Source organism: Pteropus vampyrus, unplaced genomic scaffold (genome assembly GCF_000151845.1).
Source record: "Pteropus vampyrus isolate Shadow unplaced genomic scaffold, Pvam_2.0 Scaffold103, whole genome shotgun sequence".
NCBI classification, from domain to species: Eukaryota; Metazoa; Chordata; class Mammalia; order Chiroptera; family Pteropodidae; genus Pteropus; species Pteropus vampyrus.
The window spans coordinates 3,426,390-3,454,278 of record NW_011888884.1 but is presented as its reverse complement, the minus strand read 5'-3'; the positions used below and the strand labels follow the sequence as shown (position 1 = coordinate 3,454,278).

General features: G+C 43.6%; 1 protein-coding gene across 14 annotated transcripts in view; it reads left to right on the top strand.

The window, feature by feature from the left end:
• The window catches only part of ZNF462 (zinc finger protein 462), a 129,267-nt gene that overhangs the window by 49,861 nt on the left and 51,517 nt on the right, over positions 1-27,889 (top strand). For 9 of the 14 annotated variants that reach the window (XR_002781514.1, XR_002781515.1, XR_002781516.1 and 6 more), the window contains 6 exons: positions 2,303-2,552; positions 3,060-8,665; positions 9,430-9,594; positions 11,228-11,514; positions 14,250-14,368; positions 18,194-18,385. Coding sequence is in view for 9 of the 14 variants with exons in the window: in XM_023533478.1 (XP_023389246.1) it covers positions 2,333-2,552; positions 3,060-8,665; positions 9,430-9,594; positions 11,228-11,514; positions 14,250-14,368; positions 18,194-18,385 (6,589 nt within the window). In the remaining 5 variants the exon portion in view is untranslated. Of the gene's footprint in view, positions 1-2,302; positions 2,553-3,059; positions 8,666-9,429; positions 9,595-11,227; positions 11,515-14,249; positions 14,369-18,193; positions 18,386-27,889 lie in introns of those variants that run through there. The other 5 variants (XR_002781518.1, XR_002781517.1, XM_011364952.2 and 2 more) reach the window with 5 other exon arrangements.

The following is a 27,889-nucleotide window of genomic DNA, read 5'->3' as shown; positions in this document are numbered from 1 at the left end:
ATCTGGCAAGCAGAGTCGGATGGTATGTCTTCTGTGTGTGGAAGGACGACTCCCAAGAAGCCAAGGCATTCTGGAGGTTCCCCCCACCCCGCCCCCAAACCCTGCTGTAGAACAGGGTCTGGCCCAGGAGCGTCCTGCAGTAGCCAGTGCTCTGCTGGGACTAACGGACAAGCATATCAATCATGGGATAAAAGAACCTTTGGAGATCTTGATGCATGACATTTGAGCAAGAGAAAGGTGCAGCTTTTCAGAAAGGAATGAAAACAGTTCATTCTTTGTTGGGAAGAGAAGGGCATAGGAGGAGCCCAGCCTGCCCTTCCACCGTTCACGTCTGGTTGTCAGCCTGCAAGAGCCCAGAGAAGCCATGTTGTGCACGGAGGAGAAGCTCTGAGCTAAAATGGCTGCTCCTAAGCTCAGAGGACTAGGGCAGCTTAGTGAGTCTTAGAGCTTCAGTGACGCAGGAGCTCATATCTCTTGAAAGTGTGATAAACACATTCAGCAGAGCTGTGGCTTGTTTGGCTGAGATGAAAGGACTAAGCTTGGGGGATGGGACGTGCACACTGGATGATCTGCTTTTTTTCTGTGAAGTGTTCTAAATGCAGGAGTCGTCTGCACCATGGAAAAATTTGTTTTCAGGTCTAATGGACTGTGCGAAAGGAGACGTGGGGTGGGGCCTCAGTGACTGCTGTAATTTGATCCAGAGCTGATAGCAACCTCTTCCACACAATTTGGGTTGGTGCTTAGACATAAAAGCTTGTGTATCTGGAATATTGAGGCTTAGTTAGCTGAAAAGACTCTGGTGCACAGTTCAGTGTTTATTGAAAAAGGATAAATTGCTGGGTGAAAGAAGAGGAGGTAAATATCTGCGTCTCACCCTGCAAGCTCAGTCGGTCCAGAGCTGGACTTGCCAGAAGTTATTTTAGCAGGCTATCAGCAGGAGCATTCTTTCATAGAAAATCCTCCTGCAATGGCTTCTTTTGCTCCATTGACATATTACTAGACTTTGTTCTCCTACAGGAATAATTTATCTTTTACAATGAAAGAAGAGAAAGTTGCTATACGATAAAAGTATAGAAAGATTTGGCTACAGCCTTAGTTCTGGGCCATCTGGTTCTAGATTACAATGACTCAGTAGAGTTTGCGGTGAGCTCAGTGAAATAACTCACTTCATTAAGGTAATGACTGGGTATCTCAACTCAGGATATATATTAAGATAGGAAGGACTACACCTTCGAATACATTTTTAACTTCTTAATGGTGAAACTCTCCACTGAATTAATGTGCAGTTATATATATATACATATATTTACAGTAAATAGCAGAATGAAGGTAGCTGGGCAAGTATTTTTTTACATTAGGTTCATAACTTTTTGTGTCCAAATATATACTTCACATTTATAAAGGAGAGCAGTGGGAAAAGATAAAAGCATGACTTAGAAGCCCCTCTTCCAAACCATGAGTTTCTGTTGCCTTAATGTAAATTGAGGTACCAAGGTGCAACTTTAAACAAGAAACCAGATTGTCATCTGAAGTTGGTTGTTTGAGAATCTCATGAGATATTTTATGACCTAATTAGATTGGAGAAGCTGTTAGGTTATAATTGGTAGGTAGTAAAAAGCAAATAACCATTTAGCTCATAAAAAAAAAAAAAGCAACTCATGTGTTTGTGGAAGGGAGGAAAGAAGTGTATCCCAATATCAGTTAAGATATTCAATTAAAATAAAAAAATTATTTTTTAAATTTTATTTCTTAAAATTATTGATTAAAATAATAAAAGCTTTATCACCATTCTGAGATTCAGTACTATTTCACCATTTAGTGATAAAACATCAGTGTTATAATATTAAAAGTGAATAAAGATTGAAATTTGTCCTTTCTTCTGTGTGAACATCCTTTTTTACTTCTGAGAAGGTTCTAGTTCAAAAAGAAGATGGGTCCAAGCCAGAACCAGAGTCAGTATTTACTTGCCAAGAAATTTTAATTCAGTCAAGAAATTCAGAAACTACTAAAACTTTGGAAGTATTGAGGGTTTTCTTGACAAATGGCATCAGAAGATATATTTATATCAAGCAAGATAAAGTTTATCTGGTTTTCTTTTTTCCTTCTTTGAAGTTATGAAGTCAAGGACATCATTCCCATTATGTCTGACTGCCCGCCTTTGGCCAGTATTCCAGCTGGTAGAGTTCAGTAAGAAAAATCTGCCAAGATCAGAATTTTTCCATTAATGGTCTTCAAGCCTCATCAGCTTGGGGTCCACGTTTAGTGCATTCCTTACAATGTTTTGTTCTGACTTCCGGCACAGGTTCCTAATGTGAGAGGGTAGACCCAGATCATGGAGGTGCTTCAGTGTGATGGCTGTGACTTCAGAGCCCCATCTTATGAAGATCTTAAGGCGCACATTCAGGATGTCCACACGGCATTTCTGCAGCCAACGGACGTTGCTGAAGACAATGCTAATGAGCCACGATCCGGGTCCATGAATGCCGGTAATCAGACCGAGGTGGAGTTTTCTTCTATAAAGGATGAATTTGTGATTGCTGAGGATTTGTCAGGTAAATCTATGCTAACTGATATATGCCATTGCTCTCATCTGTTTTGAGCCTGTGGCCATGGTTCTTGATATGCGTGGCTTCTACAGAGTTTCTTGCTCTTTTAAGCCATTTTTGTGGTTTGGGCATCAATGTTTCTCTTCTTGAGTATCCTCAGTTATTGTCCTCTCAGCTTCCTTCTGTCTCTTAGTTTCCTTTCAATTTGGGAAACAAGGTAATCTCTCGAACAGTTGTACTTTTATAGCTATGTGGCACATTAATGGAGATGAGAAGGATATTGTACCTAAAAGATGAGAACACTGCGTGTTCTCCCATGAAAAGTAATATGTTTACATTTGTTAGTGCTTCGTTAATATTCTTCAGGGCCTCATCTTGAGCTCTTAGGCCTTTTGAGTGTGATGTTTATTAATGAAGAATAATTGAAAAGAAAAATTGATTTGCACGATTAAATTTCTTAATTCTCTTTTGCTTGGCTTTTCTCCTCCCACTTACCTTATGCTTTCTCTGTAGGTCAAAATGCAGCTGCATTGGGAACCGGAAGTTACTATGGCCACAGTCCAGGATATTACAGTCAGCATATTGTCCCTAATCCCAAACCAACAAACAAGTTTTTTCAATGCAAGTTCTGCGTCCGCTACTTCAGGTCAAAAAACCTCCTCATAGAACACACTAGGAAGGTCCACGGAGCCCAAGCTGAAGGGAGTTCGGTGGGACCCCCCATTCCAGGATCCTTAAATTATAACATCATGATGCATGAGGGATTTGGAAAGGTCTTCTCTTGCCAGTTTTGCACATACAAGTCACCAAGGAGGGCGAGAATAATGAAGCATCAGAAGATGTACCACAAAAACAATTTGAAGGAGACCACTGCTCCCCCACCTGCTCCTGCTCCGATGCCAGACCCCATGGTCCCTCCCATGTCCCTGCAAGACCCCTGCAAGGAGCTGCCAGCGGAGGTTGTAGAGCGCAGCATCTTAGAATCCATGGTCAAACCTTTGACCAAGTCTCGAGGCAACTTTTGCTGTGAGTGGTGCAGCTACCAGACACCCCGCCGAGAACGCTGGTGTGACCACATGATGAAGAAACACCGCAGTATGGTCAAGATCCTTTCCAGTCTCCGACAGCAACAAGAAGGGACGAATCTACCTGATGTGCAGAACAAGAACGCCCCCAGCCCCACCCCCAACTCCACCTACCTGTCCATGAATGCTGCAAGCCGGGAGATAGCTAACGCGAACGTCTCCAACTACAGGGGCTCCATCAGCAACTCCATCATGAGACCCAATTCTTCTTCAGCTTCCAAGTTTTCGCCCATGTCTTACCCTCAGATGAAGCCGAAGTCACCTCACAATTCTGGCCTTGTTAACTTGGCGGAGAGATCTCGTTATGGAATGGCTGACATGACCAATTCTTCTGCCGACCTGGAAACTAACAGCATGCTGAATGACTCTAGTTCTGATGAAGAGTTAAATGAAATAGACAGCGAGAATGGCTTAAATGCTATGGATCACCAGACAGCAGCCATGTCTGCAGAGCAGCTCATGGGGTCGGACGGCAACAAATTATTGGAGACAAAGGGGATTCCCTTTCGAAGATTCATGAACAGGTTCCAGTGTCCTTTTTGTCCTTTCCTCACCATGCATCGACGTAGCATCTCCCGTCATATAGAAAACATCCACTTATCTGGAAAGACAGCCGTCTACAAATGTGACGAGTGTCCGTTTACTTGCAAGAGCTCATTAAAGCTGGGGGCTCACAAACAGTGTCACACGGGTACAACGTCAGATTGGGATGCCATGAATTCCCAGAGTGAAAGCATTTCTTCCTCACTGAATGAAGGCGTAGTGTCTTATGAGAGCTCGAGCATCAACGGTAGAAAGTCAGGAGTCATGCTGGATCCCTTGCAGCAGCAACAGCCTCCGCCACCACCGCCGCCGCCACCACCACCTCCGTCACAGCCACAGCCACCGCAGCTACAGCCGCCACATCAGGTGCCACCCCAGCCACAGCCCCCACCGCCACAGCCACCGCAGCCATCCGTGCAAGCCCCACCTCTGCACCCTTACAAATGCACCATGTGCAATTACTCCACCACGACTCTGAAAGGGCTAAGAGTCCATCAGCAGCACAAACACTCATTCTGCGACAACTTGCCAAAATTCGAGGGGCCGCCCTCCAGCCTACCATTGGAAAGTGAGACAGACAGCCACCCCTCTTCCAGCAACACTGTGAAGAAAAGTCAGACCTCAATTCTTGGGTTGTCCTCCAAGAACAATTTTGTAGCTAAGGCCTCTAGGAAGCTCGCTAATGACTTTCCTCTCGATTTATCGCCCGTGAAGAAGAGGACTAGGATCGACGAGATCGCAAGCAACCTGCAGAGCAAAATTAACCAAACCAAACAGCAGGAGGATGCGGTGATCAATGTCGAGGATGACGAGGAGGAAGAGGAAGACAATGAAGTGGAGATAGAGGTTGAGTTGGACCGGGAAGAAGAGCCAGCAGAGGCAGTCCTGGAGGTGCCCACTGCCTTTTCAACCCAACAGATTTGGGTGAGAGATGCCAGTGAGCCCCAGAAGGAGCCCAACTTCAGAAACATCACCCATGATTACAACGCCACCAATGGGGCTGAGATCGAGCTCACCCTTTCTGAAGATGAAGAGGATTATTACGGCTCGACAAACTTGAAGGATCACCAAATTTCCAATACTGCTCTGCTCAGCACCCAGACGCCAATCTACGGGACCGAGCACAACAATGAAAATGCAGACTTTAGTGACCCTGGAAGGCTTTACTATTGCAAACACTGTGACTTTAACAACAAATCGGCCCGGAGCGTCAGCACCCACTATCAGCGAATGCACCCGTACATTAAGTTCAGCTTTAGGTACATCTTGGACCCCAACGATCACAGTGCGGTGTACAGGTGCCTGGAGTGCTACATCGATTACACCAACTTTGAAGACCTGCAGCAGCATTACGGCGAACACCACCCGGAAGCCATGAATGTACTCAACTTCGACCATTCAGACCTGATCTACCGCTGTCGGTTTTGTTCCTACACGAGCCCGAATGTTAGAAGCCTGATGCCGCACTACCAAAGAATGCATCCCACGGTGAAGATAAACAACGCGATGATATTTTCCAGCTACGTCGTGGAGCAGCAGGAAGGGCTCAACACGGAATCCCAGACTCTGAGGGAGATTCTGAACTCGGCGCCCAAGAACTTGGCGACGTCCACTCCCGTGGCTCGTGGTGGCGGTTTGCCAGCTACGTTTAATAAAAACACTCCTTCAAAGACGTTTACTCCAGAATGTGAAAATCAAAAGGACCCCTCGGTTAACACCGTTGTCGTTTACGACTGTGACGTTTGCTCATTTGCGAGCCCCAACATGCATTCTGTCTTGGTTCATTATCAGAAGAAACACCCTGAAGAAAAGGCTTCCTACTTTAGGATCCAGAAAACCATGCGAATGGTGTCTGTGGACAGGGGCTCTGCCCTTTCTCAATTATCATTTGAGGTGGGTGCTCCAATGTCTCCCAAAATGTCCAACATGGGTTCCCCACCCCCCCCACAACCCCCGCCACCAGACCTCAGTACTGAGCTTTACTACTGCAAACACTGTTCCTACAGCAATCGGTCAGTTGTGGGCGTGCTTGTCCACTACCAGAAAAGACACCCAGAAATAAAGGTCACTGCCAAATATATCAGACAGGCTCCTCCCACAGCTGCAATGATGAGAGGGGCTGAGGGGCCCCAAGGCTCCCCTCGGCCCCCTGCCCCCATGCAACAGCTGAACCGAAGCAGCTCCGAGAGAGACGGCCCCCCTGTGGAGAATGAGATGTTCTTTTGCCAGCACTGTGATTATGGGAACCGGACGGTCAAAGGGGTACTCATTCACTACCAGAAGAAGCACCGGGACTTCAAGGCCAATGCAGACGTGATCCGGCAGCACACGGCCACCATCCGAAGCCTCTGTGACCGTAACCAGAAGAAGCCTGCCAGTTGCGTGCTTGTCTCCCCCTCCAGCGTGGAGCGGGACAAAACCAAACTGCGAGCACTCAAATGTAGGCAGTGCTCGTATACCTCCCCCTACTTCTATGCACTGAGGAAGCATATCAAGAAGGACCACCCCGCCCTGAAGGCCACAGTCACGTCCATCATGAGGTGGGCATTTCTAGATGGCTTGATAGAAGCTGGCTACCACTGCGAGTGGTGCATCTATTCCCACATGGAGCCCAGTGGTTTGCTCCTACATTACCAAAGGAGGCACCCAGAACATTACGTTGACTATACTTACATGGCTACCAAACTTTGGGCTGGGCCAGACCCATCCCCTCCCTCTCTCACGATGCCAGCTGAAGCCAAAACGTACAGATGCAGAGACTGTGTTTTCGAAGCTCTCTCCATCTGGGACATCACCAATCACTACCAAGCATTCCACCCCTGGGCCATGAATGGTGATGAGTCGGTGCTGCTGGATATCATCAAGGAGAAAGATGTTATTGAGAATCCCATCCCTTCATCCGAAGAGTTGGTGGGCCATATGAATTGTGAAAACAGTATGCCCACCCCGCTCCCTGAGCAGGAACCTGAATGCCTGGAGGATCCAAGACTCTCCCCGGAGAAAAGCATCCAGCTCTCTTCAGCCAACCCCGCCATCTCTTCCACCCCGTACCAGTGCACGGTGTGCCAGTCTGAGTATAACAACCTGCATGGCCTTCTCACGCATTACGGGAAGAAGCACCCGGGCATGAAAGTGAAGGCTGCCGACTTTGCCCAGGACATCGACATCAACCCAGGCGCCGTCTACAAGTGCAGGCACTGCCCGTACATCAACACCCGCATCCACGGTGTCCTGACCCACTACCAGAAGCGACACCCGTCCGTCAAGGTGACCGCCGAGGACTTTGTGCATGACGTGGAACAATCGGCTGACATAGCCCAGAACGACGTGGAGGAGACGAGCAGGATCTTCAAGCAAGGCTACGGCGCCTACCGCTGCAAGCTGTGTCCTTACACACATGGCACTTTGGAGAAACTCAAGATCCATTATGAGAAGTATCACAATCAGCCCGAATTTGATGTCTTTTCCCAGTCGCCTCCGAAGCTGCCAGTCTCCCTCGAGCCCGAGATAACCACTGAAGTGAGCCCCTCCCAAGTCTCCATCACCGAGGAGGAGGTGGGAGAGGAGCCGGTGTCCACTTCTCACTTCTCTACCTCGCACCTGGTCTCGCACACTGTGTTCCGGTGCCAGCTCTGCAAGTACTTCTGTTCCACGAGGAAGGGCATCGCCAGGCACTACCGCATTAAGCACAACAACGTCCGAGCCCAGCCGGAGGGCAAGAACAACCTCTTCAAGTGTGCCCTGTGTGCCTACACCAACCCCATACGCAAAGGGCTGGCGGCCCATTACCAGAAGCGCCACGACATCGATGCGTATTACACCCACTGCCTGGCAGCCTCCAGGACCATCAGCGACAAGCCCAACAAGGTCATCATCCCGTCCCCACCCAAGGACGACTCCCCGCAGCTCAGCGAGGAGCTCCGGCGAGCCGTGGAGAAGAAAAAGTGCTCCCTGTGCTCCTTCCAGTCCTTCAGCAAGAAGGGCATCGTGTCCCATTACATGAAGCGCCACCCGGGGGTGTTCCCCAAGAAGCAGCACGCCAGCAAGCTGGGGGGCTACTTCACTGCGGTCTACGCGGATGAGCACGAGAAGCCGCTGCTGCTGGAAGAGGAAGAGAGAGGCAGCTTTGAGAAAGCCGAGGTGGAGGGAGGCGAAGGCCCGGACATCGAGTGGCTCCCGTTCCGCTGCATCAAGTGCTTCAAGCTCTCCTTCAGCACGGCCGAGCTGCTGTGCATGCATTACACCGACCACCACAGTCGGGACCTGAAGAGGGACTTCGTCATCCTAGGCAACGGCCCTCGCCTGCAGAACTCCGCCTACCAGTGTAAGCACTGTGATAGCAAACTGCAAAGCACAGCGGAGCTGACCTCACACTTGAACGTTCACAATGAGGAATTCCAGAAGCGTGCCAAACGTCAGGAGAGGAGGAAACAGCTTTTGAGCAAGCAGAAATATGCAGATGGTGCTTTTGCAGATTTCAAACAAGAGAGGGTAAGGATATGTTTTGATTTCCCTTCCCCCAGGAGGCCTCTCATCACTGGTGCCCACATGCACTTCTTCGTTGCCAGCCAAACTGCTACAGGCTTCCTAGTGACTTAGCTTGCCAGAGAGCTCAATAAGTCAATTAAACATTTCGAGCTTGATTATCCCCAGTCTATGCTCACCCTTCTCCACGGTCCTGTGCCCCTCCCTCTCACTCCTCCCGAGGCTCCCCAGGGGAGGGTTGGGGTGGTTTCTCTGTATTTCTTTCTGCCAAGTAGCCTTATCCGAGGCCCAGTTCCACGACGACGCTCGCTCTCCCTCCTAAGGCAGCTGTGGACCGTCTCTTGGTCTCATTAGCGCTTCTCAGCCATGTCTCGGTCTGCAGCGTTGCTACGTGAACCTAACATCTCAAGGAGTAGATTCTTTTTTTTGTCAAGAAGCTCACTAAATGGCGTAGCTATGCAACGTTTCACCTGCGTAGTTGAAATTGGTTTGAAAACCAAGATAACTTGGTGGCAGTGACGATGAGGCTTCTGCACAGAAATCTTCTCTCCTCACAAGTCGTAACATACTTGGGTTCCAGAGACTTTGCATAGTAGGCAGTGTGCCACGACTCTGACGAATTCGTTATGTAAAAATACTCACGTATATCTCCCTTGGTTTTTAACCTGCTAATCCGCTTTAAAATAAAATCTGCTAGTAAGCTACAAGAATAAATGCCGGCCGTTGAGGGAGGGCTCGGAGTACTGATGGCTACCACTGTATTTTACCAGCCTTTTGGTCACTTAGAAGAGGTGCCAAAGATCAAGGAGAGGAAGGTGGTGGGCTACAAGTGTAAATTCTGTGTGGAAGTGCACCCGACGCTCCGAGCCATCTGCAATCACCTCCGAAAGCACGTTCAGTACGGCAGCGTCCCAGCCGTGTCCGCCGCCGTGAAGGTGAGACGTGGGAAGGTCTGGATGAGCATTCTTGTGTGCGAGCGATTCGAGTTACTCATTAACCCCGTTGCTCCAAGCAGCTCAGGAAGGGGCGTCCTCGAATGTGGGCATTCCTGAGTGATGCTTGGATTGGTCTGGCTTGTTTTGATTTCTTTGCAGGTTGGACCTTTCTCGTCTTTCGCGTTTCGACCTGTTCGCATTTCGATCTGGTTCCCTTCTACGTCGATAGTTTGGTGGGAACGGAAGACCCGGGCCTCTCGGTGCAGGAGGCTCTGGGTCGCGCTTCTGTTCTGCATGTAGTGCCATTAGGTGTTTGCTCTTCCTAGTGGCTCAAGCTCTTGAGAGGAATGAAGTGGGTTCTGTTCCCATCGTCTTCTGCTCTTCCCACTGCCTGGCTTCTTACTATTCTCATCTGGCTGACGATGCGCAGAGCCCAAGAGAATCCATCTTTTCCTTCTTGTCCTGGGTCCTCTGAGGAGCGGAAGAGACAGTAAATCTAAAACTAAAAGCCTTCAAGTCACAGTCGGCCCTGAGAGCCTGTTGACCTGATTTGCCTCCCCCATCTCCTCACCTGTATGTTACTGACAACTGCTTTCCCTTTTCCCCTGACCTTTATTAGGCCACCTGTTTTGAACATTGTAATCCTAATAGCGGACACTGTTTCAATAACCACGCCGCCATCCCTGCCTTCTAGGATATGTCTAAGCGCTTGTTGGTTTTGAGCAGAGAAGTTCGTTCAGGGCTCTGCTCTTTCTCCCCGGATATGTAAATATATTTTTGTCATCTGCCGTTCTTGTTCTTGTGTCCTGTTTTGCCAGCGTGGCATGGAGGTAAAGCTCCTGCTTTTCTTCTTTGAAGACTGAAGCCTCCTGGCTGTCGGCAGCGCAGTGGCTCCCGGGGGCAGCGGCGGTCAGCTTCTTCCATGCCACTGCGGTGTGTCCCTGCCTCGTTTCCTGGACTCACTCAAGGGAGACAGCGCGGCTCTTCCTGTGTAATCAGTAATCCAAGGAGCCACCTCGAAACATGAATAGCTTAAAATCAGGCTGCTGCTTATTTTATTTTATTATTTTTTTTTGAATCAATGATACAGCAACCCTCAGTCAAGGAGGGAAGTCACAGTCCGTGGGGAGGGGATGAGTGTGGGGGGCAGAGGGCAGGATCTTTCACTTTCCTTTATTTCCCAAGGATGGCCCAAGGCTCCTAGATGCCCAAACTACTCAGTTTTTTTTGTTTTTCCTTCCTCTCTCCCTCCCTCCCTCCCTTCCTTCCCTATCTCTGAGCCATAACCTTCACCCTGCTTTATGTCAGTTTAGGTGGGATCACAATTTGAATTTTCTTTTGAAGATAGGGGATAAGTGAGTGAACTGTCTTCGAATTGGAAGAGCCCCTCTCTCACACTTCCCAGGCAGTAGTGCCCTATGTGCGGATACGTTGCCCTAAAATCGACACCGCTGCTTGAAGAATGGCGGCCGGGTTTGCCCTCCGTCTCCGGGGAGCCGGAGTCGGGGAAGGACGCTCTGGCAGGAAACGCTGATGAATGTGGGAGAGTGAAGGGAGAGGAGGAAAGCTGGGGCAAATGACAATGGATATTTATTTTGTTGGTGGGGCATGTGTGTGTGTGTGGTTCTCTTAGCAGGAGGCTGAAGACCCCTCCCACTTGTTCCTGGATGGATTGGAAGCAGCCAAAGATGCCAGTGGCGCCCTGGTGGACCGGGTGGATGGTGAACACTGCTTGCTTGATGGAATGTTGGCGGATGAAAGCCGGCCGGGGGGATACCATTGTAGTCAATGTGACAGAGTCCTGATGTCCATGCAGGGGCTGCGTTCTCACGAGAGGAGCCATCTGGCCCTGGCCATGTTCACCCGCGAGGACAAGTACAGCTGCCAGTATTGCTCCTTCGTTTCCGCCTTCAGGCACAAGTAAGTACTATCAAGGGGTCGCAAGGGGTAACTGGGAGGGGGTGTCACAGCTGGACTAGAGCAGGAGAGGCTCAGAGGGGTCAGAAGACCCCGCCTGTGGGTCATGCCTGCTGTTTACTTGGCTGTTACTTTGAACTTCAGCCACCCCTTCTGTCACATGGGGCTAAGAACAGGAGATTGCTTAGTTGACATTAGATTTGACTAATGCAGGCATTTTTTACATGACAGTTTTGGAGGTATTGCTGTGATTTGCACAAAGACAAACCAGAGAGTAGATAAGTTTACTGGTGCATCTGTCAAACATTCATCCAGAACATAGTCATCATTTGAGGAGTAAAGTTTCATTTGGGAAATTGAGTGGCTAGGAGGTAAAATTAGGACTATTAGCCCATGTGACCAAAGAATCATTGCTCGATATTTTTAAAAAGACCTTGAAAGGTAGTTAAGTTGATGGATGCCAAAGACGTGCTTGAAGTACAGGGTGGCTGAGAAGAAGGAGCTGCCTGTTGCCAACCACAGCTTGGAAATGGTAAATGTGGGGTCTTGTGTAAGGCTTTTCAGGGTGATGGGAAGAGGGGCTCTGAGAAAAAACAACCTTTTGTTGCCTTTCTCTTTCGAATGTATAAGAGAGATAAATGTTCGATAATGTGTTCTGAAGTCTTGGATGAAGGTGACTGATTGTAAGATTGACGTGCCGTTTATTTTTATGATAATTGAAAATAAATGATGGGCTGTTTGCTTCTTTAAAGATAAAGTGCTAGTTAGTGGATGTCGAAAGGCAGGAGGAGGCAGTGCTTCTGCAGAGGTCAGAATGGATTACAAACTCTTTATTATTAGTCAGAGCCTAATATCTAATCTTTGTCGTTGGATCCAGGCACTGGCATAAAACTTGAGTAGTTCTCATTATTTCAATAAGTATCTTTTTGTACAGCATCTGTCAAGTTTTCTGACACACAGTAGAACCTCAATAAATCGTTGTGAGTAAATGACGGTGCCCTGTGCTAGGCGCTGTGCTGGAGGCTTTGGGGGATATAAAGACAACGAGGACATGGTCAGTGATCTAAGGGAATTTAGAGTTTAGTCGGTTTGTAAATTAAGCAAACGCACAAATGACGCGGCGAAATAAGGCACGTCCTTAAAAAGTACATCGATAAAATGCTATGATGTTTCAAAGGAGAGAAATGTGACTTCCACTTTGGAAGAATCCAGAAGGTTTTATGGAGTAGGGAGCATTCGAGTCAAGTCTTAAAGTAGGAAGATAGGACTTGAATCATCTGTAAAGGACATGTGACGTGGAGGAAGACGAGAGAGCGCAGGCCTGAGGAGGAGAGTGAGAGGTGCGTGGGGGCCCCGCTGGTGGTTCAGTTTGACTAATGTGTAAAAACAGGTGAAGGAACAGTGGGAGATAAAGTCTGAATACTTGAGCAGCGCCATATTTGGAGTCTTTGAATGAAACAATAGTAATTTATAATTTACATTACTGGTAAGGGAGACCGAGATGCATGAAGTCACCATGATTGCCAACTTCGTGGAGCCTCACTATGTGCCAGGCTTTGTTTGCTCTGTTTGACTCCAGAGCAAACACATCTTTATCACTGACAAGAGCCTTGATGTATGATCTCATTTTATTCTCAGGACAGCCCTATAAGGTATGGTCCCCTTATTATCCCCATTTTCTGTAAGAGAAGTTGAGGCTTTTTAGGATAGAGAGCTTATAGAACTTGCTCAGCGTCACAAGACTTGTTTGTAAGTCATAGCTGGGGTTCGATCCCAGGCCGTCTGACTTTATAGCTCATGCTCTTGAGTTGAAAAGAAGAAAGATGGGAGAGACCAACTAAGGGCAGTGATAGTAGTTGATCCAAGAAATTAAGATAGGACTTTGTGGAATGGTTGAAGGAACTAGGATCTGCCTAGCTGGGAAAAAATTGACTTAATGTGGGAGATGAGGTAGAGTACAGATGGCACCTAGGTTTTCAGTCTGGTTGGCTGAGAGGACGGTAGTGCCCTTTACAGAAACAAGGAGGTAAAAAAGAGAATTTGGTTTGGAGAAAAAAAAAAAAAAAAACCCTGACAGGTTTAGAGTAGGTTGAGTTTGAGATAGCTAAAGGGTGTCCAGAGGGAGCTGTCCAGAAGCAATCCAAAGTGCTTCCTGGGAGCTCGGGAGAAGAGCGAATGTTAAGATGGTAAGTGGTACCCAGCCCAGGTGAGTCGTTTGGAATGGCCTCTAGTTCTCTGGGGTACTGTTGCAAATTAGAACTTCTTACCACACCTGATTTGGTAGAGTTATTATTTTTTTAGACTAGTAATTAATATGAAGTACTGGGAATGCATTATAATTAAGTAACTGCCTTATAAGTTGCTTCTGGAAGACTGATGTACAGCAAGCATGGTTATGTTTATCAGGGGTATGACAACCTTCGGATCTTGTGACTTCCTTTAAACACAGGTGCATATCTACAAAGCCTGGAAACAGACAGCCTATTGCAGGTAGTTAACCATTTTAAAACCTTTGCCCACTCAAGCGTTCTTCTCATCCTTCCTTTAGCTTCCTCTCTTATTAGAGTAGGTACAACTCTTTCCTTTTCTTTTTTTCTTTTTGGTAAGCACCGTCATTAGAAAGTAACAATGACTTTGAACGTTTAGAAATGGCACTTCTAGAAAAGGGAAATGAGACCATGTTGTGTGTAGTTTTTAATCCTGTCATTCTCCTCTTTTTTCTTTCCTTCTGTATAAAGTTTGGATCGTCACATGCAAACCCACCACGGACACCATAAACCATTCCGATGCAAAATCTGCTCCTTCAAGTCCTCCTATAACAGCCGGCTGAAAACACACATACTCAAAGCTCATGCTGGTGAGTCAGTGTTCATGATGCTAAGTTGTCTGAGTTTGAAATCCAGTGGTCTTCACTGAGTGAAATTTTAAAAGTCTTTTGCCCCAGACCTGAGAAGTTATTCTTGAGATGGTAGTGTGTTTAGTTTTATTTTAATCTAATATAGAAAAATTAAAGAATCACCCAAAGCCAAAATAATACCAAGCCCCTGTTACCCATGTCACGGTTGATTCATGCTGCTAACAGGTACCTACTAACAGATTCATGCTATTAACAGTTTTTATTTGTTAGAGAAATTTCTAAATCCCCCAGCCTTTCTAATGGAAATGCAAGAATTATGACATCCACCGAAGATAATTCCCAACTAAAATAACATTATAATCTTGAGAAATTCAAATGGGCAAAGAGAACTCAAGATTTCTCAGAAGATGCCTTAGATACATTTTGAAACACAAGATAAGAAGTGACTTTGGGTCATGAATGTCCAGGAGCTATACTGGTCTCTATCTTTCTATCAGTCTGTGTCATCGTACTTGCCTCATGAACATCCCTTACCTACCAGGCTTTGCGCTAAGCATGTTATATTCATCATCTCGTTTAATCATAATGACAATCCCAAAGGATAGGTGTTGTTGTCACCCTCAGTTTCAGATAAAGATACAGAGTCTCAGAATGAAATGACCTGCTCAAAGCCATAGAGTCCATTCACGAAGAATTTGACTCCAGAGCAAACACATCTTTATCGCTGACAAGATGCAGCCTCTCTCTCTTTTCTGCTCTTCGCTACCTTGCATATGATAGAGGATGCCCACAGGTAGCTAATCAGAACTCAGCCAAACAAGAAAGAGGTATGACAATGAGGAGCGGTCCGGAAGTTTTTTCGTGACTTCTCAGTTGCTCTCAGAAGCCTAACTCAACAGTAGCCTGTGGCTCTCTCGGAGGTTTTGACAACTGTAGAGGAACTTACATCAAACCAAAGGGAAATTGGGGAAATGAAGGCTCAGAATACCTGTCTATAGTATCAGAGATTCTTTTAAGAAATAAGATCTCCACCTTGAATTTCCTCAGCTAAGGTGTTTAGAATTCTAGCTTTAAATTTTGCAGTCAAGTAGAATTCTTCGGTCTATTTATTAGCTTCCTTTGTATGGTTATAAAAACCACCCAGAACCTGAGTCCTTCACTTTTACCATCTCCTCATTCCCTGTGGAAATGTGATCTTTTCTTTTTGCTAGCTCCTGAGTGTTGGGTCCTGTTGAACTGGCTTAATGGAGTAAAAACTACTGAAATCTTCCAGATGCCTTAAGCCCCGCTGGGGGTGGGGGATGGGACAAGGGATTAGCCAAATGAGCTTTTCTGTACCTGTTAGTATTTTTATATCTTCAGGAAAATTCCATTTAAGTCCATTGAGTGAGAGGGTTCAAGTCACTCTTTTCTAATTGTATATTATACATTCTTCGGCTAGGAAACCAATCCTAGCGAGTTTTTCCCATAAGCCTCAGCCTTGTCAAAAGCACTTTTACCAGTGGGAACTTGGTAAATGATTTGGACTGTAGGAAGGGCTTTAAAAGAGTGCCAGAGGCTGCACACTGGCTCCAGGGCACTGAGTTAAACTGACCGAGCAGACTGGCCTTCTGGTTGGAGAGAAGGAGGCATCCACAAAGAGAGAGAGAGCACGAGCACGGGAGCATTGTGATTCAGTCTGCACACCTTGGAACCTTAGTGTCCATGACATGGCTCTTAGCCACTGATAGTGGCTCAGCTTAGAGAAAGCCAGTACATTTTCCAAAGGACTCTTGACTCATCTTATCTGTTCCAGATGGTTTATTAGATTTTATTTTAAAGGATAAAAAGTCATGTCGACTAACCAGATGACCTGGATTAGAATTCTCTCTCGAGTTGGGCTACCTAAAACCACTATACAAAGTTCATACAGCCAGGCTTGCGTTAAAAAACTGAAAAATGAGATCAGGAGAGCAGCGGTGTTATACGCAATATTATATATATATAATACTAGTAAAGCCCATTGTTCATGGCCCAGCATTAACCTGTAACTCCTAAGTAAGGTTGTGGAGACAACGGACAGGTGTGTTCTGTTTGGATTCCCTGACTTCTTTGAACTTCCTTTCTGCCTTGGGCTATAGCATGTTGTGTAAATCAAGGTTAGTTTCAAGATTTTCTTAGAAATGCAAGCTCTGAAGGTCATCAGTGGTGAAAAGCAGGCTTAAAGCAGAACTTGAGATGCTGGGCTCACTTCACATGTAAAACCATTTAGTGGCAGGAAACTAACCATCTTGGCCGGATGAAACAAGAATAGAGGTTTACCTTCCAATTCCTGCTGGAGATGTCAGCTCTGTCCTCAGTTCATTGTCACGGACCCGCAGAACTTTCATGACTTAAGTTCCTTCTCTTATTCCTCTACTCCCATCTCTTTCCTCTCTCTCGTTTTTAAGTTTCGCCTTAAAAATAAATTTTAAAAATACATGTTTATTAGAGAAAAATTGAAAACGAAAGATATAGTCATAGATAATCTTATCTAACATTTAACCACTCTTAACATTTGATAATATTTCCTTTCAACTATTTCCTCTATGATTATTTTAAGTTATGATTATAATTTAATATTAATATATTATGCCTTCCTCTGTATTTTTCTGAGTATCAGTATTTTATTTTTCTATGTTCTTAAAAATATTTTAGAATTCATTTTAGGGAATGATAATTCATCAAGAAGATAGGCCCACTTTTACTTAATCATTTCCCCATGGTTGGAAGTTTCGGTTGTTTCGTATCTTTTTCAAGTCCAAATAAATGTTTATTTCTAAATAAAGCTTTCTTTGTATTAAAAGGTATTTATTTAATATAAACTCTCAGAAGTGGAATTACAGCACTGCAAGCATGACCATCCTAAGCCTGTTGTTATAAAAAGCAAAATTGCTTTCTGAGTTGATCATACCAGGGTATATCAGTCCACCAACATAACATGGCCATTTCGCACTTGCTCTTTAAAAATGCAACTAGCTGAAAAGCCGATTTAAGGCAAAGGTAAATCATACTCTAATTTAGTCATAGTGATTTGTGCTGTATTTCAGTGATATAAAAATAATTTAAAGAAAAATAGTTATTTTTACTTAAACGTCTCGATTATCGAAGAAATCGGAGATCACACACATTTATACATATACAACTCTCTCGGTTAAAAAAAATGACTTACTCTTACCCACTTCTGTACTATTGATTACACAGAGAAATGGATTTTATGCTGAAGTTTGTGAACTGGTCCAAAAAAAAAAAAAAAAAAACCCCACTATAAGATGCATGGAATCAAGGAGGTGAAGAGTCAGCAAGGAAGTAAAGAATGAGATTAGTACGATAGACTGTGCACGGACTGACTTTGTGCTGGAAAGCCACCGATAGACCCTTGGAATAAGAATTAAGTGTATTATTTTTTTGTGGATGATATAAAGGCAACCTTGAATGAAAAGTGACATGGCCGTTTCTAGTATGGATAGGGAGGAAGAGATTGCAAAGCCTTTCTGATGGAGGTGTTGTAGGCATTTGGTGTCACTCCCTATGGGGGAACAACCCATAGGCTCCTCCATGTAAGTAGAGCATGAAATGAAAAGAAACCAGGTCATTGATTATGGAGCTCCTCGAAGAGTTTCTGTCCCAAAGGAGTGCTAGGGTTGTGGAAATGGGCGGGTGGTTGGTCTGTGAGGGTTCTTAGACCCTGAAGCTTGAGAAGCACTTCTGTAGAGTGAATTAATTATGTTATTTTGTTTTCTACCCCACCTTATGCCCTCCTTCCCTCTTTTTCCTTGTCTGCCCCTTGCCACCATCTTCTTCCAGGTGAACATGCCTACAAGTGTTCTTGGTGCTCATTTTCCACCATGACAATCAGCCAGTTGAAGGAACACTCCCTCAAGGTCCACGGAAAAGCCCTGACCCTCCCCAGGCCACGAATTGTCAGCCTTCTTCCCTCACATACCCACCACTCCTCCCCAAAAGCTACCCCGACCGAAGAAGTGGAAGACTCCAATGGTAAAAATGGGCTCCTGAGCCAGAATTAACCACTTAAGATTGAGGCGGGCTGGGATTAACTGCCAATCATTCTTTCTTGAGGAAAATCTTACACAAAAACATGGCGGTTCAAGTGAAGGAAGAAGTGTGAAAAGGTTGAAACGGTATAGAAATTGGAGTTGGAAAGTGTTGTGAATTCAGTGAGCATCTGGTGCCAACTCATATGAGCATTGCTGGTGCCAAGATTGCCATGCGTGCGATGGGTTAGTGCTGGATTCTTCCACTGGGGCTGTGAGCAAGAAAGCAGATAGAATACCGGACAGATGTATTTCTTTGTTTATATTTACTTATTTATATCCTGTCCTGTCCTAAAAAAATATGTGTGTGGTGAAGTGTTTGGGTTTTGAGGTATGTAAGTTAACAACACAGAATTCAGAGTAGGAATGAAAGGGTAAATGGGTGGGGCACAAGATAATTTAGGGGTAATGTGATGATTTCTTATAGCTGAAGGATGTTGAGAAAGCATCAGTTGGAAAGAGGGTTTAACTATCCAGTTTTGGAGCCTCAGAAGAAGTACAGGAAGTCATGGCAATCTAAGCAAAGCAGTAGGGTGTAGGGTAGGAGGTGGAAGGGAGGGTGGGAGAGAGAGGGAGAGAGAGAGAGAGAGAGAGAGAAAGAGAGATCATCGCAAGTGTGGCATAGTGAGCTAAGGAATGAGTTATTGTTTTGACCACACCAAGAAACAGAAGTGTTTTTGATTACTCAGCTCACCTCAGGTGAGTGCAGAATCAGGTGCTCAGGAGAGGAAGAAGTCTGTAGATTCTGAGAGATGTAGAAGACCTTGCAGACCTTGCTCTCTTCCATGCCCCTTTAATGCCTGAATCCCTTCTGTAGCATCTGTAGTAACCAGTTATCTACCACCAGCTTAAATACTTCCCAGGTCAGAGAACAAGCTGTTTCCCAAGGTCTACTATTACGTTCCTGGGAGGAGCTCAGTGGACAGAAAGAAAGTTCATGGGCTCTCGGGAACAAAGACTTGGCTTAGAATCTTAGTTCTTTCAATGCCAGTTGTAGTTGTATTTTCTTGGGCAATCTTGTTTCCTAAGCTCACATATAAATTTGGATAAAAATAACTACTTCAACCCATTAAGTTGAGAAATTAATGAGAAAAAGTGCATTGGTGAGAATACCTAATACAACATCTGACACATAGGAGGTATTTTTAACAAGTGGTCATTTTGTTTCTGTGATTTTCATCCTTTGATTGAAATTTTGGCCTTTGGGGCGGTTTATAACCAGCATGAATTAGGGGTTATTTTTAATGTAAGGTTTTAAAAATATAGACTCTTCAGGTAATCTGAAGTTCTGACAGGCCAACATATCAACATGGTCATCTGATTATCAGATTATCAAGAGAGTAAATGAGTAATCTTTATTCATGAGGTCTGCAAGAAAACTGTAAGAGGCAAAGGAAAGGTAAATCCTGAGACTAAAAGCTGCCTTTACTGAGCTCTGGAGTTCTGTGGCCTTTCCTTTGCAAATCATTAAACACTGTGTTAAACACGATAACTACTTACTAGTATTCCTGTCTTAAAGGACTTATGTTTAACAAAGCAGGCTTGTTGTTATGAATGTGGCTTGTGATGAAGTGAGCACGCTGTCTCTGCAACTGTTGTATGGTAGTTTAAAATGTAGGAGGAAGCCTGTCCTGTGTTGTTGTTGTTGTTGTTTTTCCAGGAAAATTTAAAGAGTCTCAGAGCTAGGGGCCAGGTGTGTGTGTGTCGGGGGTGGAGGGGGATGTACAAGTGAAAGGGTACAGAAAATGTCCCCCGTTGCCCCTTGAGATTCTTTGCATTGGAAAAGATTGGTATGTTGCAAAAAAAGGGCAAAATATAATTTGATGTAAATTGTTAGATCTTTATGGACATGATTTTCAATTAATTGCTTTCATCTGAAATAGAAGCTATACCTATGGAGTGAAATCAGTCCATCTACACCATTTTCAGCAAAGAGTTTTTACCTGGGACATTTCTCATTGTCATACCTTCTTTTTCCTTTGTCCTTCTCACTTGAAAGGTGGGTCTTAGTCACATAACAAGGGAATCCCACAGACTACCCACTGCATGGATTATCTTCCTCTGCATAGGCTAAGAAGAGTTAAGGTCAACCAGTTTCCTGAGTCTATAATCTCTGCCTGTTATGCATGGAAGAATCAGAAACGAATACTGTACCAGTACCATTTTATCCCCCCAACAGCTTAAAATCAAATATTTAGAAGATATTATCGGTAACTACATCTGAAGTAATCACAACCCTAAGCCTGAGGCCTAACCTTTTTGGAGCTGATTTCAGATTCTTGGAAGCTAGACAATGTTAGGACCATGGGGAGGATGGTCACAGAAACATGATGATATATAATATTGAGTAACTCTCTACATAACACAGTCTGTCTTTATTCAGCTGCAGCAAGATAACTTGCAATGTATAAAAGTGAGGGGTTTATTCCTTCTAAAGACAGAACATACTGTGAAAGCCCTGGGTGGCTTATGCAAAAGTCATTGGACCTGTGCTGTTTTTAACATAAATAAATAACTGATATCAGTGGGCCAGAAGTAATTCATTTAATTTGATTAAAAAAAAAAAAAACTTGATTAGAGGATGGGGGAAACAGAAAGAAGGCATCGAATGAGCTATTATCATGAATGAATAATTCTACAGAAAGAATAATTAACAGTTTATTCGTTCCATAAATATTTTCTTGAATCCTTACTATAGGTCTTGCATAGTTTGGGATGCTCAAGAATGATGAAGGAGGTTGAAAATGAGAAGACTATGTACTAGGGAGCCGAGGAGTGGATTCTTAGAAACGGCTAAATCTGGGGGATAAAAAAAACAGCTGTGGGGCTAGACAGTAGCCTGTAAATCACGCCTTGAATGGTGTTTGAAACACACATGTGAAATCCAATTGCACATTTTAATAGGCAGAAGCTGTGGGGCTATTGGCTCTCGGTTACGGTTTCCCACACTGCAGATGCCAGGACACTGAGAACACAAGAACCAAAAATGTGTTGCAGGCCTGGGGGGAGTTGAGGTCCATAACACCAGGGAAATCACTGGTGTGTCCTTGGCTTTCTGATTCCCTAGTGAGGAATGTGAATAAAACGAGTTGACATGCTCGGTGCTCTTCGTAGTGTCAGACACTTGCCATCTTGAAAGCGAGCCAGTCTTCTCTGTCGGAAGGAAACAGCCTGAGGAAGAAGGTTCTTGCAAAGCTCCTGTCCCTCCCAGCCCAGAGGGAAGCGCTGTAAGGGCGGGAAGCTGAGACGGCTGAAATGAGAAGGTGGAGGGGAGAGTTCACCCCAGCTGCCTGGCCACACACCTGTTCTGTGCATAAACAGAGCTCTTAGGCTCTTCTGGGCTGTCAGTCTTGACAGGTTTCATCAGCACGTGAATCCCCTATATATTCTTCACAAGCGGTTGTTGGAAAGAAAAGACACGGCTGTGTGGTGTTAGTTCTGTGTATAGGATAATGGGAAATGACACATAATTGCTATTCTAAACAATGCGTTAAGGGGAAATCATAAGCTTGTCAGCAAAAGGAAGTGCTCTGCTGTGTTTGTGTTTACTGGGCTCCTTCTCTTGCCATATAAAATACAGGACTGGGTTTTATCAGGCTTTTTCCAAGTCTCTGCTTTCAGTACAGAAAAATACACATACGTACACATCTATAAAATAACAAAGAAACTTGAACAGCCTAGTTTAGTTATGAGATTTGTTTAGATCTGAGAAGCTACCCAATGCATGGGCAGTGGGTAAATAACTACCCACTTATCGTTTACCAGCTGTATCATTTATAAGAAGTCAGGCCAATGGTGACATCCCATCTTTTTACTCCCTCACAATTCCCCCACAGAGAATAATTTTATTTCTTCTACCTAGTTATGTTGTATGGAATTGTCTGCTTTAGGAAATAGCTACTGTGATATGTTTAGAACAAAAATGAAACACTAAAGCCAGCTGCAAAACAAATAGGGTGAATGAGGGAACATAGTTTTTTCACCCAGGCTCTGGTTAGCAAGTCAGGGAAAACACCAGAACTCTTGGTTGCAACGTCCTTCCCTTTATAATATAGATCTCAATATAGTCCACCCAGCAGAGAAGGCTTTGCTATTATGAATTAATAGAAAAATATTATAAGGAGCTTTGTGATTTTTTTCCCCTAGTAAAAGATTTTCTGATATAACTTTTCAGTTGGCTTTTCTATTATAAACTCTAAAATAATATTTGATATGAATACGATTTTTATCAAGATACCTCTCATCAAAGAACCACAGGCACTTCTTATTGTCATATCGAAATCAAAGTCCTCTACATTGCATTCAGAGTTCACCATTTAGTCACCCTTCCCCCATTCCAGAATGGCCTTGCTGACAATTACTAATGTTTCCAGCATCTAACTTCCTTTATTTCTACTCCTGTACCTTTGAGTGAGCTCTTCTGGGAGTGCAGAAGGACTTCCTCCCTGTCTACTTTTCCCTATGAATCTCTGACTTTCGCATTCTCTAAAGATCAAGTTTTAATGGTCTCAACCCTATTCTGATTACTCTTCTATTGCTGATCTCAATGCTTTCTTCGTACTTGTGTATATGCTATGGGTTCTGTCCCATTTCCAATGGTGGCAGTTAGGTAGGTGCTTATTAAATTCTGACTTCTTTTGTCTAACAAGTGATTTCTTGGAGGCATCACAATTTTTATTTCAGTAAGTTATACTGAGCCTCCTAACATGTCTAAATGCAGAGAACCAAATTGTACAAGGGTAAGTTTATTTCATTTCCATTTCAGAAGCAAGGTCAAAGGTAAGCAATCCAAAGATGAAACCTTAGGGACCGCTCCCACAGAAATCTTCTGACACATCATTCTTCCCAGAGGAAGAGGTCTTTCGTGACAAAGAACGTTTTAGACATTGTCATTGTTCCCTGCATAACAAGACCTTCTGTAGAGGTGGGGAACTGAAGGTTGAGACAGGATGTAAGTCTTTCCAGCCCTCAGAAGGAGACAGAAAGTGTAGTGGAGCTGGAGGGCTGGCATTACCCGTGTGGTCACTTGGTGGCAGAGCCCCGTCTCGGAACAGATGCACACAATCGTAGACCTTGGAGTGAAGTTTTCTGTGTCTTTGTCAAAAAACTTACAGTGTTTGAATACAGTTAAATCCACATTCAGAGAAGCTATAGTGCGAAGCTGAATGACAAAACTCATAGATTAATGACATTTTCTATTCCATCTGAAAATTTTACCCACCGGGATTTTAACATAATATATTAGTTAGAGAAGACCTGTTTTATGAGATTTATACTGGTCAGTTTCTGTAAACCATAAGTCAAAGATTAGAAAACCTTTTCTGTCAAGGGCCAGATAGAAAATATTTTCAGCTTCGTGGGCCATACAGTCTGTGTTACAGCTACTCAACCGTGCCATTGCAATGTGAAAGCAGCCATAAACGATATGTAAACCAATGAGCATGGCTGTTTCCAATAAAACTTTATGTACGGAAACAAAGCGGAAGCCAGATTTGGCCCATGGGCATTATGTCACTGACCTTTGTCATCGATGATTGGAGGAAAAAATGACAGTAATACCCATGAAATTAATCCAGTCTTTAATAAATGTCATTATAGACCTTTATATAGAACATATGGACTGCCCCTGGATGTCATTTAAAATGTAACCTGACCTAAATATATATTTTATTTCATATATGAAATGTAGGGTATTAGATAATGCTTTAAAAACACTACATGTGAATAATATTTAAGCTTAAAAGAAAAACTTCTCTAAGACTTAAGTTGGGTCTAGCACCAAACTATCAACTCATTTAACCTTGACTATGGCAATACTTGACACTTAAAAATTAAAATGTGAGATGCCTGCTTTTCAGAGAGAAGCTTTTCAGATTTCTAAATAGGTCAGACATCAAATTCAACCTTTAAGAAGATCCAATTAGTTGCTAGGGCATCAGACCTTCCACACAGGTTCCAATTGCAATCAGATTTCTCTCGGGGTGAAAGAAAGAAGAGGTGGTTTCTGTTAAAATAACAATAATGAAGTGGAGACTCTTGAGCGAATAGTTGTGAAGTACAGAGATTTACATCATTTGTAGCACATGGGACACGAGGCATAATTTTAATGGCTTGGCCATAATGTTTAATAGGTTCTGCTGGTCTCGAAATTATCTGACCAGAGAATACAAACCTTCCCTTTTCAATGTCAGGCTTTCTACATCGAAATGTGATCTGCAGTTTATTTTCATGCTTATTATGAAGAATGGCATTTCTACTATAAAGACTTAAAGACTTTTATAACTTCAGTGGTGCAGAAGTCTTCAGAGGTTAAATTATCAGAAGTTGGCAAATAGGAAGCCTCCCAAAATTATCACTATCCTGAAGTTGAAAATCTCGTTATATATCCTTCCCAAGAAATCCACCTGCCTGAGATTTCTGGGACTTTTTGAATTAGCCACAGTTTCGTGTGCCAAGGATTAAAAAACATTTCAAGTGTAAGCTTTCCATGTCCCGGAAACTTAGTCAACTAACCATCTCCCTCTTCCCATGCCAAGAAAAACATTTGTTCATCAGAAATATAAGCATATACTACCAAACTCATTCAGAGCTAGTTTCTAGCAACACTAGAGTTTGCTTCATAATTTAACATCTGACTTTTCCGCCTCTTGGTTGGAGATTCTCCTAATTCCTCCAGAACCTTGGTTATGATAGGTAGCTAAAGGAAAGAAGTCTACTTTATTCTTTAGTAGAAAAGATATTCGATTGTTAGTCAAATCATCTAAAATGACTAATCTTGGTTCTTTTTTGAAAGAATTTTCCCTTGTCTTCTCATTGCCCCCCTTGAATTTTCTTTTCCTGGAACTGGAGCTAGATATTTTAGACTAATTATATTTGATATAAAATTCTTCCAACTCTCTTGAGACTTTTTATGACTCATAGGCCCTCTCCTCTCTTTCAAATACTGTTCTGCACTAGAAGGTTTTACACAAGCAGAAAGAAGAGTATTGGATTTGGGAGAACTAGTGTGAGTGAGCTGTGATTGAGAGGTACAGATCCTGGCCATTCTTGCCAGAGAAGAGAGTATGTCCTGGGCAAGATGAATATGTGAAAAGGAATTTCTTTTTAAAGTGCAGAGATGAGAAGGTGCCAGAAATAACCTTTAAAAACAACTATTATGTATTTTTAAAAACAAATCTTATGAGTTTCGATGGTATGGCCCAGGAAAGCATGTCCAAATGATGTACACATTTTCCTGTTAACTCATTCGTAATCCTAAATAATATATCCCATGGAAAAATCCCAGGAGTGGTGGTTAAAAATGGGGAGATAAATAAAGAATGGCCAAAGCGACATGAGAAGTTCAGGTAGGAGGATCTGCTTGCTTTTTGCTGGATTCAGTTCCTTGCTGTTTGTGCCCAGAAAGGGAGGTGTTCCTGTCACAGAGCTCTTCTACTTTGCAAGCAGTTTTGGAGTCATCAAGCTCAACCCAAAAGAGGTGTTTGGCTGAGGGTGCAGGGCGCAGCTAAGGTTTTATTTACCAGGACACTGCTCTTTGAGAAGTCATTCCAGGGCTAGGTTCTTTAGTTTCCTCAGGGACACAAAATACTCTTAGATGACTCGTGAAAGCCACCCTCCTTATGTCATTTTTTATTTTCATGCACTGTGAGCCTTCCACCAAAGCTGCAGTGATAGCCTCATCAAGCAATGCAGGATCTTCTAAACCGTGAATCTAGTCTTTTATATTTTTTTAGCATTGCCGGTTATTTTTTTCCCCTTGACCAGTTTAAAATCGTCCATTCTGGTTTATTATAAGTGATAAAATTAATCGTCATTTTTTTTAAAATCTGCTGACTGCCTTAGATTTATCATCTGAATTAGTATGTCTAATGAATTGGAGGTACAAATTATTAGTCTTATTTAATAGAGAAGGAAACTGAGACCCAAACCAAGTTTATTATGGATGGATATTTAGAACTTAAGTTAATAGATATACAGATAATGTTAAGTCGAAAGAACAGAAAAGAATGAGTTGCGAAATTGTGCGTTTGGATTTTAATAGGTGAAGCCATGGAGAAAAGAAGGACTTGATGAGTCCCAGAGGGCTTCTCCAAAGAGGCGGGGCTCAGGCCGGGCCTTGACAGTGAGTAGGATTTTTATAGGCAGAAGGAAGTCCATTCCAGGTGAGAGGAGCATCAGAAGTGAGCAGATGTACAGAGGAAGGGATCCCGAGGGTACCCATCTGGCTAGAGTGGTGAGTGTGTAGGGAAGGTGGTGAGAACACAGTTGGGGAGATGAGGAGAAGTAGAGTCAGACCACTGGGGTACTTAGTAAGAGGTCTTTAAATTTGTTAAGAAGAAGGTCTGTCTGAACAAGGAAGAACAGCAGCAAGGTCCCTATTCCCTTTGGAAGTGGGGGGTGCTTTTGAATTCTAGGTGCACTAAGCTAGCATCTATAGATCTTCAAGAATGAGTGTAAAAAATAGTAATGGCCGATAGTTATGCCCTTTTAAGATACCCGCATAGATTTTCCTTCTACTTACAAAAGTAATACCCACTCTCGATTAAGAACAGCTTTATGGTAATACATAATATAAAATGTAGGGGCCACTCAATGCCAGCCTCTCTTTCTCAGATCCCAAACTAATAACTATTAACAATTTGCTATAGAGTCGTCTAGATGTTTTTATACATATACAAACAGGTTCTGCTTTATTTAATTTTTTTTCCAAAACTGGGACCATAATGCAAACTTTTTTTTTCATGTATTTGCTCTCACTTGAAAGGTTCTCTCACTTTTTTACTCATTGTAGTTTAAAAATACGAGGGTCTACATCTCAACAAAAACAAGTCCCTTTTGAATAAGTATTGAGTACTTAAAGGCTGCAAGTATTTTTGTGTGTATGCGATATACGTATTTAAGATGGGATTCTAAGAATTACATAAAGCCTTTGAGGTTTTCACCAATCAAAAATTCACTAATTTATTACATTTTAAGCCTCACTCATCTCCTAAAAATTAACTTAAGTCACTTTTTCTACTACTTCAGACTTAATACATTTGAAATATTGGCAAATGGTCCATAAGTTAAATGACAAAATCAAGATTACAGACTGTCTAGACTGTTCAGAGTAATGAGCTGAAAATGAAATTTTGCAAGGGGATAAATATGAAGTAGGTTGGGTGGCTTCTGACCCTTGTATCCACTTCTATTATGAGACTTGCCAAATCGTCTTCTGATTGTCAGTTATTGTATCTGTCTCCCCAGCTAAACTGTGTGCTCTCTGAGGTCAAGAACTGTTTCAGAGCCCTAGTACTTGGCAGGCCATTCGGTAAATATTTCTCGATTTGGATGAGGGCAGCAAAATCAACCACACATGAGGAGAACTGACAAAACAGTAGTTTATATGTGAAAAAGCCTGGGAATTTTAGTGACCGCGAGCTCAGTGGTGTCGCACGATGTTTGGAAA